At 32.5% G+C, this 15,127-nt stretch overlaps 1 protein-coding gene across 1 annotated transcript; it reads left to right on the top strand.

Annotated features, from left to right (window-relative positions):
- Positions 1–2,917: 2,917 nt before the first annotated feature.
- Positions 2,918–11,421, top strand: LOC126868114 (proton-coupled amino acid transporter 2-like). Its single transcript, XM_050623331.1, has 6 exons — positions 2,918–2,986; positions 4,735–5,010; positions 5,376–5,533; positions 6,466–6,650; positions 10,726–10,936; positions 11,361–11,421. Exons 1-6 carry the CDS (start codon positions 2,918–2,920, stop codon positions 11,419–11,421), a joined length of 960 nt encoding a protein of 319 aa, XP_050479288.1.
- Positions 11,422–15,127: the final 3,706 nt, after the last annotated feature.

Consider the following 15,127-nt stretch of genomic DNA (forward strand, 5'->3'; position numbering starts at 1 on the left):
TTCTCTGTTCTTCTTTTTCCGCCTTTCTCTGTTTTTCTCTTTCTGCCTTTCTCTCTTTTTCTGTTTTTCATCGTAGACGGGCTTGTTGCACGCGACCAAAAAACGTCAGCGGCAAGAACCTTCGCGGACAGCGATTTTTTGAACGCGTCCCGAAACTCTGTTTCGCTTTCCGTTTCAGCAAATCTCGATTCCCGATAAACGCTTCGTGTCAAAATGTTGTTTCGCCGGCGGCGAATCGCATGGAGGGAGTTGAACACGATCTTTGCAGCCATTTTGTCGGCCATTCGTATGGAAAAGTGAGGCATACACGTTGGATAATTGACGAATGAGACTTTTGAACAGAGACTGCGTTTGGTTGCGTCCGTTTGTGCAACGCAGGGGCATGCGATTGTTAATTCATTGATTCTTGTTTTAATGTGGAAAAAAAGATTGCTAATGGTTTTCTCTTGGTAATTTTTACATCTTTGATCGTACGTTATGTTAATGAGTAATTAGCTTTGGGTAATGTATTGGAAGAGCTTGTAATTACCGCATGCTTGGAATACGTTGAATCGGTACTGATAGGTTTGAATTTAGTTTTTTGTTAAGGATCAGACTGGTACTATCTGAGAGATTTAATCAGAAGGAGATGTGAGATGTTCTTTGTGTGAAAAATGAATTTTACTTCAAAGATTTAGATGGAGTGATCGGTGGAATGTTTTACATCGTATAAAATTAAAATGTAAAATGTTGTTGAGTGGATATTTATGAAATGAAACAGGAATCGACGGTACACATTGTACAGCGATATATACAATATCGATATTACATTACAATTTAAGAGACGAAATGTACACAAAACAAACGCTAAAACCTTCCTATTCACTACGAATTCTAACAATCCTAAAGAAAATCTTGTCAAAAATACCTGAAAATCCTTGAAATCATCCATTATTAATAATGCCCTGTCCATTGCAGATAGGAAGATATTTAAAATAGAACAAGAACTAAAACCACTGCCAAAACTCCTTCACATGGATATAGTTGTCTTAAGAAAGGCATCAGAAATTAAGAATATTTGAAAAACCGCAAAATCATTCACTATTAAAAACTATCCATCATATATGTGGAAGGTATTGACCAGAAATCGAAGGTAGCGGAGCAGTCGCCATGCATAGGCATCGACATAAGAATCGACATAGGAATCGAAGGTACACATTGACTGGTGTACACGCGCGTCAAAGAGAGAAGGAGAAAGAGAAGGAACTATAATGTCAGGGAGACGTCCCGCGGCGCTAGACTGTGACTAAATCCGCAGTACCCATGCAGTGTTTACACTCGAGATGATGCCTCCTAATGCTAATACGCGGTGCAGCGCAGCCTCTCCTCCGGTTTCTTAATGCTCAATCGCAATCCAATGAAAAGTGTATGAATGGCAAACGATTATCAAGTCGAGCGGGCGCCCTCAATGTGTCCGCCGAGGCGTCCGCGCAACCCTGCTGCGTTAACCGACGTCGAATCCGGACCAAATGGTACGAATTCGCTGCGTTTCCCTCTCCTTTTCTCCCTTCTACGTTACATTCGTTGATTCCCTTTCTTTCGTTCGCTTTTCACCTCGTCCATCGGCACTTTTCTCTCTATTACTCTTTTAGGTTGGCCGTCAGCTTTTTTTGTGGATTCAGCCGGTCATAGGACAGAAGTTTTGCAGGGATACGTAACGGAGAGCACGTGGTAGGATTTCCGGCTCACTCAACGATTAGGCTCGGGTCAGAGAGCAGTAAGAAACGCAATTACCATTGTTAGTAAATGCGAGATGTTGGGAGATTTGAGGAGATGGAATCATTGAGATCGAAGGTGAAATGGAGAACAACAGATATGGTGGTGTCAATTTGATATTGGAAAGAAGAAAGCTGGAATATAAAAATGGTAGAGAAGCGATACCAAAACCGGACTCTCGATTTATCATTTATGTATAAGGTGTCTCAGTAATCATGATACAATCGGAAAGTGGGTGTGATTCTAAGTGAAAAAGTAAATCGAAAACATAGAATAATGTCTGTTCGTATGACGCTTCGTTTTCGAGAAAAAAGAGATTTGAAAATCGATATTTGAAGATCGGTCAAGTATTATAAGTATAATAATTAATTGGAAACAGTAATTTTAATAGGTTAATCATAACTTCCGAAGAGTAATTTCTACAAATAACAATTTGGAAAGAGAAGTTTTAATAAATAGTAATTTCCAAACGGTTATTTTGTTGTTCTGATAAATAATAATTACAAAGTAATAATTTCTATAAGTAATATTTCCAAAACAGTAATATAAATAGATAGATACTAATTTGGGAAAGGTAATTCCTAAAAATCTTAATTTTAAAAAAGTAATTTCAATGTATAATCGCCCCAAAACAGTAATTCGAACGTTTTCGTGTCAACGTTTTAACGTGAATTCTCCAACCGATCCCCGTTCCCCCTTGGGTAGTTCACTCGAAAAGAAAGCGGTTTGTCGTCGTGGCCTTAACCACGATTCACGGTTCAAGCTCACGCCGATGATCCCTTTTATCCAATCCGCGAGAAGCCGCGAGGCGTTAAATCCCCCGGGAAAATCTCCGTAACTGAACTCGCGTTCCCGTTAAGTCGGTCAGCTCGGTCCAGCCGAGTGAAAGGATCACAATACCAGGCCGTGGAATCGGGTATCCAATCCTTATTCTGTCTTTCGACGTTGTCCCAGGCCTCTCTGGAAATTAGTTGTCCGAGAAATTCATGTTAATGTCGAGCAATCGACCGCAGTAGTCCGTGAGAAAATAGCCAACGTGACGAACAGATCCGGAAATGTTTCCAAAGAAAATCTTTAGTGTAACTTTGTTACAAGGTGTTTAATCTTCTGTTATTTGGCTTTGGGTCTGAGAATGATACTTTCCTTTTGGAGGGGTGGAATGATGGTGGGAGTTTCCGAAGAACGTGTTTTGTTGATTGTGATTAATCTATGTAGTAGTAAAAATACACGGGTAAGTAAAGCAAGCAATTTTAATGTTTTAAGAACCTTTTTGGTAAAATTGAAAGAATCTTAAAAATAGTTTAAGAAATTTCTTAAGAATAAAAAGAACAATTTTCAAACCTAAAAATTTACAGATTTGCAAAATTTGTGGAGGATAAAAAATATGTGAAGGATTAAAATTAATTCAAGAAACATAGTAGAGTTAAAGAAATCTTGCAGTTCAGTTCAACATACCTATTACTTGCCACCACTCTGTATCTAACGAGTACAAGAAAAAAACATAATAAATGATTTTAAAAAATTTCATTTTCTAAAAGGGAATAGCTTAAAAATTCAATATATCAATAAATCCCATATTACCAAAAGTGACTGTAGTTGTTTTTAAGATTAAAATAAGTTTTCCCACCTCCTTTATAATTTTAGAATATATGGAATAGAATATTTGCGCGCCATAATATTAAGATATTGAAAATATTAAAGTATCTCTTTCATAATACTTATATCTTTAACATTTTATAAAACTTTGTTAATTTATCATTTATTTTTAAAAGGCTTATATCTTCCGATCTAATAGATCCTTCTCATTTTTGATTATTTTATATTAATTTCGTATCAAGAATGTCACAGTTCAGAATCGGAATAGTTTTAAAGATACATATAAATTTATCGAATTAAATGAGAATATTATAACATTTTTCTACATACAAGTTCGACATCTTATTATACTAATTTAGCAACTTAATGCGTTTTCAGAAAATTATAACGATTCAAACTCATTTTTCATAAAAACATTTTATAGAAAGATATGAATTCATTCTTGTATAAGATGTATGGACCAATCTATAACGAAGATTGATAATCTATAGGGTATCTTGCAACTGATATGAAACCAGTCAAATGGTTTTATGTGATAAAAGAAATAGAAAACATAAAATAATGTTTTTTCACACGAAACTTTATTTCTAAAAAAATTTACTTTAACCTTATCCGTTGCATCTAGTAATTTTGTAGTTTATTTTACAAAGAGACATCAATACATTTTTTAATATTCGAGGTTATTGATTATTGACGATATTTAATAAAGAAACATTGTCAGTAGATAAATAGGGTGATTATGAGAGAGAGATTAAGTGATACGAAGATGGAAGACATTAGGTGTTCAACATAATTATAATATTAATATGATATATCATAATAATACGATTTTGACTACTAAAATATAAGACTGCCAAAGAAAAAAAAATTTCTTAATGCAAAGGAAAAGGATAAACCTTGATTCATGACTATATTAAAAACATATAGTTATAAATTTATAAAATTTCTATGTAGGATTATAAGTTAGTCATTCCAATAATACTAGCAATTTTAATGGAAAATAAATTTAAGTACTTTTTGGAAAAGTTATCCCCTTTTTTCTATCAAATTTTCAGGCTACAAATCAATATCAAATTCAGACGAACAAGAAAAGAAGAAAAGTAAAAAATAAAATTCAGTGTGTCAGATAAAAGTAACGTAATGAATATTTTGGTCACGTTATAATTGGTTCATTCGCCCCTCGTGCCATAATGATATAAAAGAATTCAAGAGAAAAACAATTCTTTTTAGGACCAATTCTTCGTATGGTATTTCATTGGACAATTCATTCGAATTTTTCAGATATTTCGTCGATGCAACAATCCTAATGTGTTATATAGGGATCGGCGCAGTGTACGTTGTATTCATATCTGGGATAATACAAAAATCTTTTGATTCTGAAAGAATCCTAGATCAAGAGTATTACGCCTTGTTCCTGTTTCCACTCTGCTCTTTGTAATAAACATGATGAAATATTTGCACGACATCGCGGTTATTTCCATTTTTGGTAATTTATTGCTCTTTACTGCTGCCATGATTGGCGCACTATACGCTGTGAAAGATGAAATTGGCGAAAAGTGGGTCATGATTGGCTCGGACATGTATTTGTATCCGAAATTCGTCGGAACTGTTCTCTTCAGCATGAGTTATTCTGGAATAGTAAGTTTTCACCTATATTCAGTTAACAATGGTGAATCTAATGTTCAATTTTTAGACTAAATGACTAAAAACTAACATCTTATATAATTTATATTATTATGTATTATATACTACATGAAATAGTATATATTTTGTTACTACGAGACTGTGGACCTTTATGCAAATTTTTATGAACACAATTACAGAAATGGAATCTAAGCAAAAATTTGCCTTACTTACTACATTTCTGTATATTATATGCATTCTGTTCATTTTTGCATTTTTCAATTTCGTATAAATAGATAAAAATCCACAATTTAATTATGTAGTAAAATAATTTGTACAAAACTTCTTTGCTCTATAATCAAAAAATGTTTGTTTTTTCAATTGAGGATAATTATTCTTAGGTGCAAAAGCCATGGAATTACACGAAATTCAGCGGAGTATTAAACCACGCTATGATGCACATAACTCTTCTGCATACTTTTATCGATGTTGTTGGTTACCTGAAATGGGGCTGCGACTCAGGAGGCAATTTCATTCGAAACCATCCAGTAAACGATCTGTACAAATTTTTGCGTATATTTTATTCTTTCAAACGAGACACACCACTGTTCAGAGGTATCAGGACACTTGTTTATTTTTGACATGATATATTTGAATTATACAACTACGGATAAAAAAATTGAACTGCAATAATTTTATTCCTTATAAGCATTATATATAACAGGACATTATGAGGTCATTAACCTAATTTTTCAAAACTAATATGCAATAAGAAAACTAGAGTTTGTAATTATACAGTCTTGTAAAATTATTTTATTAATTGACAAATTCTTTATCTTTAGATCTTTCAATAGGTTTCTTGCAGTACGAATTATAAGAGGTAGATTAAGAAGATCTTCTATACCAACAAAAACATTTTTTGTGAACACTAATATTTAAATAATAAATATACAAGATGATCAGAAGGCTACTTGACTGATTCTAATTTTTATTGTTTAATATTTTAAAGTCATATAGAAGCTCCATCTCTGGAAATTTGTTAAAAGAAATTTTGATGCTTTTTTGCATTATTTAGTTGTAATTTGTTCTAAACTCTGATCATGTTGGAATATCCAATAAAAGCGAGAATTTCTTTTCGAAAAAAACGTGATCAAATTAAGATGTTGATGGATAACAGTAAAGTATGCGCGGAAAAAGTATGTCATGCTAGATGATGACGAACTCTTTAAATTATTGGCTTATTAATCCCCATATTTTTTCGTATTATCAAAAAAATAGATTTTTATCTGATTTTGTCTGATACTTGTAACATTTTTTTATCGAATTATTGTTTTTGGCTACCTTATATTTTGGCTACGTTGTTTTGAATTATTAGTTTATCATTAATTTATACATTTTAATACAAATGAATCAAAGTGTCGGAATATTTATGAAGGCTTGTGTATTCTATAATATAGTCAATAACACGATATTATTATTTTATTTTGTTAGGAGAACAATATCTGCATTCGTGATGCAGGGTCTATCGATATATTTCATATATGGATTACAATGCTATATGCCAATTATTATCTTATTGGATGAGTATATTATTCCAGCACTTAATAAAAAGTCAATCTACGGAACTTCATGTGGTTGGAATCTGATAGTTCGTTTGGGCATCAGCCTAATTACGTGTAAAGAAATTCTTATACCTATTGTGCTCAAAACGATTAGAGGATCGTTCTCCTTGTATTTCTGTTTTTCATATTTATCTTTCGCGTTTGTACATTTTTTTATTGGTTGCTTTAAAGTTAATCTCTATCGCAGTACCATGTAAATCTTATTTATGTCGATATGTTTTAATAGAATCTTTCATAGCAGCAATTCTCTAATTGTTTGGATTTTTTAAATTTCTTCTTCACTTATAGTTACGTTTCGACTACGTTGGCATTAGAAATTATTTATATATTTTCACTCAGTTTTATTTAATATTAATCATGTAATATACAAAGTATCCGATTTTAATGTACAAATACGAGTTACTGGTAAATTACCTGTTGTATAAAGGGAAGGCAGAAATTGAATGGTTTTACAGAGAACATAATCTGATATAATTATTTCTTCTCGAGATGAACGCGTAGAGATTGTGATTCACGTTTTCTTAAACTGAATCATATAATTTTTGATATACTAATCGATATGTTTTGATATTCTTTATAGAAAATTATTAATCTATTCACGTCGAAAAACCATTGGTCTAGCAGGTATTTTAACTTTTATCTTGTGAAACCTATCGTACAGAAGACAAAAAAGCAAAGAAAAAAGCAAATTGTCGATTTTTATGAAATACAAGAAAAATAGCGAGACACAGTTTTGAACAGTTTTTTTATACAGTAGATAGTTTACCATTAATTCGCATTTATAGATTAATATCTGATATTCCGAATATAAAAGTTTATGAGTAGGTAACTCACTAAGGCTTAAGGCAATACGGTGGCTATTAAAAGTATATACAAACCACTGAACTTATTATAGCGTCTACATACTAAATAATTAGATCAAAGTATATTACACTATATATTATTTAGTATCGAATATTTTCATATGATTACAAAAATTTGATATTATAAAATGTAGAACCCTACAAAGAAAATTCTCCGCAGGAAACTAGGGGTATGTGCAAATACTTTTTGTAATCACTGTAGGTTGTTTAAAGTATAACATTAATAAGCTTACATGATTGTCATATAACAGAAACTATTGAATTTTTTCTGAGTCTACGGTTGATGAGTGTCAATAATTGTTTCAAGCAGCATATTTTAGCTTTTCTCAGTTTACCTTTAGCAAACATAATTCTATCGTGATGTATAACTTCATATCTTTCGCATCTTTTATTCCTTTATTTATTTATTTCCTTTATTTCTTTTCTTTTTCTTAAATAAAAAGATCTTTCTCATGGCGCAAAAAATATCTTTAATAGTTCTTCATTTTCTTCTTGTTTAAAATATTTGTGTTTCATGGAAAACAATTTCATTTAGAATTCTGATCTTTTCTCTTTAAGTATTTCACGTTTGTTTCTTTCATTTCGCATACGTTACTTCCTTTTAGAAGAAAACCTTTCTGTTGCGTTTGTAGTAAGTTATGTAACGCATAATCTCACTATCGTATAATTGTCTTCATTCCCCCCACTCTTTCAATTTTGCATTTGCTCAATTTTACAAAATACTTAACACTATACATATCTAATCCCGCTGCGTTTTTCGAGTAATCTACTCAATTCTATTTTTCTATTAAGTATAAATTTCTTAAGTTTAAAAGAAAAGGATATCTTTGTTACTAAAAGCAATTTTTGTTTGTATGTGTAATTTTTCGTTGCAACATTTTGCCAAAGACAAAATGTTTTGTTAAATATCTTTTTGTCTGTCAAAACAAGGGTATGATTCAGATATCACTCAGAATATTTTGAAATAAAAAATACGAGGTCTGTAACAGAATTAATGCTACACTTTTAATATTTGACAGAAATCTAAATTTTATTCAATATTCAGCTCCAACAAAAACGAATGAATACGAGGAAAAAACAATCTTAGAGAAAATTTCTCTTTCTTCTGTTCGTTTCCTTTCTCTTTTATATTTTCAAGGTAAACTCAAAGGGAAGTTTGATCGGTTGCAACGGGTTGAATCTCCTCTTTCTCACGAGGCAAGTTCGCGAAATCGATCAATCGATCCGATGGCAGTCCATCACAAGCTAGATATTACCAAAGTTCCAGAATCTATTTTCGTGAAATTTAGTATAGATAGCCCAGTTTCTCTCGTGGCGCGCCATAGCGGAACTCTTGATGCAAGTATTCATCGTTCTAATAAAGGATGCTTCGCTGGGCTAACTACCGATCTTGTGATTGATTCTTCGTCAGTAAGCGGACTAGTAAAGAAATCAGAAAACTTTCATATTATAACATTTATGCAAATATTTATATAATATCTTAACCTTTCTACAAATAATATACATTTTATGGATTATTTTCTCTTACTGCGAATGACATTGTGCAGACAATTGGATTATTAAACGACACTGATTGTTAATGGGATTTAATTTAATATGTTCGATGATTATTTTGCGGATATTTAACTAATCGAATAAGAAATAAACAAGTACTGTATTTACGATTTTATTCAATGTGAATTTTCCTGTTATACAGGGTGGTTGGTAACTGGTGGTATAAGCGGAAAATATAGAATAAAAATTTGTCGTGAGGTTTTGTTTTCGAGAAAATCGACTTTGAATTTTCGCCCGGTGCGCGTGCGGTACGTTATAACGGATCTCGCTATAGATCGTTGTCTCGATGGAAAAATTAAAAAAAAAAAATTAAAAAAAATTTATTCTATATTTTCGACTTCTTTTTTCGCGTAGAATCACCCCCTTTCCGCTTGTACCACCAGTTACCAACCACCCTGTATAATATTTGCAAAAATTGTCGAAAATTCTTATATATTTGCTTTTTAAGGTTAAAATATTTTTGGTGAGTTTGTAGAACCGTTCCGTCCTCTCCGATTTCGGTGATTATTGAATATGTTATAGAAATCAACATTTTGAACAATTTTTTCCTATACATATAACCATCGGTCTCGGTTAGTTTGCAAAATATTCGCACAAAACTGCAGATACTACAACAGTATATTTCTGTATATAGTCATGCGTCTGTGGCAGCGTATGTTAGTATTAGTTGCCCGCCACCGGCTGATCATCTTGAGTTTGTTAACGAGGGTCAGCCGAGCTTAGAAACCCCGTGCATGACGTACATATGCGAGGATGCAGGAAGTGTCTGTTATAACTCAACTCAATTAAAAGTGAATGTCATCAATGTATTGGGTTTAGGTTTGGGTCAGGTTTTTCAATACGCCTGTCGCGAGGCGGCCAGCAACATTTGCGTGAAATAATAAGAAATTAATATTAAAATAATAGACGAATAAATAATTGATATTATGTTACGAAATAGAATAATTTTTATCGCTTTACGCAAACGTTGGCGGTCGCCTCGCAGCGGCTGGATTGAAAATACTATCCTAAACTCAAACCTAATATTTTGCTGATATTCACTTCTAATTGAGTTATACGTTATAACAGATATTTCCTACATTCTTGTTGTCCCGCATATGCATGTGGGAGGGGACGTTAGGGTCAGATTTATAAGCATATCCATAGACGTACAATCATAGACAGAACTATAGTGTAGTGATATTCACAGTTTTTCGCGAATACCTCGGAAACTAAGGTTGGCCGACGGTTATATGTATAAGAAAATGTTGTTTAAAATATTGAGGTTTCTACCCACATTTTAAAAATCATCGAAATCGAAGAGGACAACACGATTCTTCAAGTTCACCATATTTTTTCATTTCATAGAAATACTTCTCGCTTCGTATGGGTTTCCATTTCTTTTTGAAACAGTTTTGAAACTTATTACATTTTTATGAACATCTGCGGTATATCAGTTATATTTTTGAGAATTCTTTAAATAAAAGACGAGTCCACTATGGCACTTTAACGCCAATCAAACGAGTTAATATTTCATTTGCATTGACTAATTTTTCGTTTAGAAAATTTCCTATCCTTATTTTTGTATATATAAAAATAAAAATCGAACTACTGTGTAAGATATTAGATTCTGAAATTTGTAGTCCGATGTATTATAGAGTACATATTCTATAAATATAGTCAGACTTTTGAGCGATCGTATAAATTTGACGAAACGTAAATCAAAATTACAGGTTTGTTGGCAGCGATAATTCCTAAATTGGATTTATTCATCGCTGTGGTAGGAGCTGTTTGTTCATCGACTTTATCAACCATTATTCCAGTTACTCTGTATATTCTGATACATTACAACAATTATGGCACGCTGAAATGGAAATTAATTTTAGGCTTGTTTCTGTTGATTGTTGTCAATATAATTTTGATTGCCGAATATTTCAGAAGCAGGTATATTATGACATAAAATTATAAAATTGTAATACGGAAAATGTTTATTTGGAAAAATTTATACGAAGACCACGAAAAGCGAATGATAAAAAGATCCATAATACTTATAACCGATGTGACATTATATGGTATTAAATCTAGCTTTCAGCATTTTTGATATGTTCGAGAGGCTAATAAAAACATGTAGGTATCCAGCACCTAAACGAAATAAAAAGACAATTTTGAGACTGGTTGAAATTATATTAGCATTTTAAAATTGTCTTCCTGTAAAAAGTAGAAATGTGACTTTGTCATGATATTATCTAGTTTTCGTATTGTATTCATGTTGATAGATATAAAACGAAGATTTCCTGATATTAATCAAAGATAAGAAATGATACAAATTTTAGTTATAATAAAGTTTTACAACTAAATGTGATTGCAGCAAGTTAGTATTAAGGTTAAAACTCTTAGAGCCAAAGAGCCATAAAAGCCAAAATATGTAAATGAAAATTACGTTAAATATTACGTATTAACAAATTCATCATTCAATTGTTTTTATACTTATCTAAAAAATGGATATTTCACATATTACAGTTTCTAAATCCAAGTTTAACCCAAACTTTTAATTTTACAGATATAAGTCGTAGAAGAAGAAAGGTACGTTATTAATGTTTTAAATTGAGGAAAAAATCGCGTAAGACGAAATGGTGAATTAAATAAATTGCGTGGAAAGTTTTCTACGTTCCTACTGATTTGATATTAATTTTGTATAAGTATTAAAAGGGCGGCATATTTTTGTCCCACTATGCACCGAAGTTCGTAACATCGTCTTTTTCAGTACTTTTAAGTTATGGAATTGATCAATGTAGTGTTTTAACAGCTAATAAGATATGGTTAGGTAACCATACCCACTGTGTCACAAAGAGTTGAAACTTATCCCATTATGCTCCAAAGGGTTGAGATGTTTCCATCCAAAATGAATCCAAAAACAAAAAACAAGAAAAGAATGAAATAAAGAGAAAATGACAAAGGATACTGAATTTTCCATTAGATGGAAGACACCACCGAAGCAATTGGACAAAGCAACGCGTAATCGCGTCAGATCATTCAGCCGTCAATGGCTTATCAGATACGCATGAAGGACGAGGACATGCATGCAAAGGCATTCGAATGCAGGGACGCGTGTATACACGCGTACAAATGCTGGAGTTAACGGCTGGCTATGAGTGGGAGTTCCCTCGAAGGGCAAAAGGGAAAAGGAGGTGGTGATGGGACACAGAAAGGTGCTTCCGTCGCACTGGAGAGAGGACGCAACCCCTTTTAGTGGCTAGCACGCCGTCTCTTCGCTCCCTCTTACCCTAAACAACCTCACACCCCTTCAGTCTCACTCTCCTTCTCACTTATTCTCTTTATTTGTCTCTCTTCAGCTTAAGTTTGCTCTTGCAGACTCTGGCTCTGGCTGCCCGTTCATCCGTTTGCCAGTTCAAGGTGGTTGCGTTCATTACCAGAGAATATAACGGGTGGTGTGGGAGTTTTAAATGACCGACCTCGTTTGTCCTTTCTGGGTTTCGAAGAACGTTCACACACTGTGATCGTTTCGATGAATTTACTGAATTGATGTGGAGAGATGTGTTAGAAGGAATTAGATTTAGAGTTTCTGGGATAAATTAACGTGATATAAATCTTTGTTGATTCTTTTAGGGTTTGGAAGAGTGGTCGATGAGTTTGGTGGATTGATTGTGAAAATATGAGTTGTAAGTAGACTGCGGATTTTTACGCATTCACGAGAAATTCAAAAGTGTAAAAATATACAGCATGCATATAATATGCAAAATATATAAAATATCCAAAATATATATAGTATGGTATCGTAGTCTCTATAATGTTTATCTAGTAGGTACACAGTTCCAGGTGCTATCTCTTTAATCGTATTTATAAAAATGTATAAATTTGTATAAATATCCGCAGTTTAGTTATAAGGGATTTGAACCTTTATAAATAGTGTACTTAACTTTTAATATAACAAGGTGGGTCATTTAAAGATCTCTGTGCTGTTTTTACGGTTTATCAATAGTCATTGCCAGTATTTTCGTTATATGAATAAGTAGTAATTCTGGTAAATAAATATACAGGAATAAAAGTTATTATAACAAATATCAATAACGAAAAAAAATTGACAAACAATTTCGTTTTATCTTCAATATGCTAAGAGTTAAAAAGAATCAATCGGACGTATAGACTACGGAATTTTATATAATTTTACATTTTTATTAACATAACTGAAGAAATGAGACATATATAGAGATCTCTTTTACCCATAAAATATTATTGGAAGTACTTCACTGTGAATATATTATGTACATTTTGTACATTTTTGCACCTTCAAATTTGATCTAAAAAATCTGCGTTTATGATATACATAAAGCTTTGTTGACATTTTTTGATTTGGAAGAGATTAGCTGATTATCTATCTTGATCAGTTTTACGGATTGATGTGGAAAAATGAATTAGAAGGAATTAGAATTCCAGTATCTAGGAGCAATTAGCATGATGCAAGTTTTTGTTGACTTTTTTAGGGTTTCGGAAAATATTTGGTAACGGTTTTTACGAATTTGATGGAGAAATGACTTAGAAAGAGTATTCGTGAGGAAATAGTATGACGTAAATTTTATTGATTTGTTTAGGTTTTGAAAATGTTCGGTGATTGATTTAATGAGTTTAATTAGTTGAGTGATTGAAATACAGGGTGACCCATATGATCGGGGAATCGCTTCGGCACAGCGGTGGATTTTGTTTTCGAAAATAATAAAAAATGTTCATACAAAGTTATGCACTATTTGATTCTGCTTTTGAGTTATGTTGGAATAATTCTATCGAAAGATGGAAGTTGAATTAATTTCGCGGAATTTAGTATCTGAAGAACTGAAGAAATGGTGAGAGTAAGGCAGTCAATGATAGAACGCCTTCAGCCTCGTGTTCGGACGCAAGGAAGTCATTTTGGACACTTCTTGCGAAGGTAGGCAAATACATGTAGTTTGTTAAAGATGTCGCTATAACTCGAAAACAAGATCAAATAGGGCATATGTTCATGCGAACCTTTTTTATCGTTTTCATGTGCAGAATCCACCGCTGAAGCGTTTCCTGATGCTACGGGACACCCCGTATAATGATACGCACATATACATGATTCGTAAAACACGAAAAATATATTTTGTCATATATTTTTCTCCAATAATCTTCATAGTATTTACATTCTAATATATTACCAACAAAATAAGAAGTACCATATGACTTTTTATGATCAAGATGATGATATATAATAACTATTTTAAAAATAGGCGGTATATTTATATCTATACCTAGTTTTACAAATGTCTAAGAACATAACTAATATTATGAAATATAATATAACGTATAACAATCAGTATTTTTTAAATATTGAAAGAAATAACAAAAACGTACATTTAGTCTCAAAACAGAAAGGTAAAATTTGATAATATAGGTTAGTTTAACAACATATGAAATTTTTTAATGTATATATATTATATTATAATTTGTATATTTTCTGTTTAAATCTTCACGTTTAAATAATTTTCTGATATATTATGAAACAGAATACGGAGAACCGCGTGACTTCCTGCGACCAAAAGAAAGAGAGGCAATTGCTTTGCACCTGTTAGCGTACAGCCAAGTGATTAAGAGAGGATTATAGGCTCGGAATTGGACGAGCACGTGCGTCTCTTTTGCGGTGTAAATAACGAGTCGACGAGGGGGTGTCTCTGAGGTTTTTTCTTTTTAATTGGTACAAACGCTGACCATCCCTTGAACAAAATTGCAGGGTTTAGCCGTTGGTTCGAGTGCACGTGCATTTAAATGGTCGCTAATTACCCGAGTGTGAGCGGGGAATCGATTCTTTAAGTTTCAGTAATAAGAGCGTTCAGGATTATTTCGAAAAAAGATGTATTATACTCGTTAGAGAAGCTTCTAACAATTTACTTGTCATATAATACATCTTTTTAAATTTTATGTAACATTCTTTTATTGATATCGTTTCATTCGATCGATCATTTATTTTCAATTGAGTATATTACTATATTGATCGATCCCTTGAGTAGATCTGTTGAGTAGATCAATTTAACATTTCAGTCTCTGTTATTTCTGTGATAGAAGCATCCGTGTCGTATGTATATGTTCAGGTACATATACATA

The sequence above is a fragment of the Bombus huntii genome, chromosome 7, assembly GCF_024542735.1.
Source record: "Bombus huntii isolate Logan2020A chromosome 7, iyBomHunt1.1, whole genome shotgun sequence".
Classification (NCBI taxonomy): domain Eukaryota; kingdom Metazoa; phylum Arthropoda; class Insecta; order Hymenoptera; family Apidae; genus Bombus; species Bombus huntii.

Coding starts and splice junctions, on each gene's coding strand:
- LOC126868114 (XM_050623331.1), top strand. CDS start 2,918: ATGGTGGGAGTTTCCGAAGAACGTGTTTTGTTGATTGTGATTAATCTA. Junction 6,651..10,725: donor GGGCATCAGCCTAATTACGT/GTAAAGAAATTC, acceptor TCAAAATTACAG/GTTTGTTGGCAGCGATAATT. Junction 10,937..11,360: donor GCCGAATATTTCAGAAGCAG/GTATATTATGAC, acceptor ATGTGATTGCAG/CAAGTTAGTATTAAGGTTAA.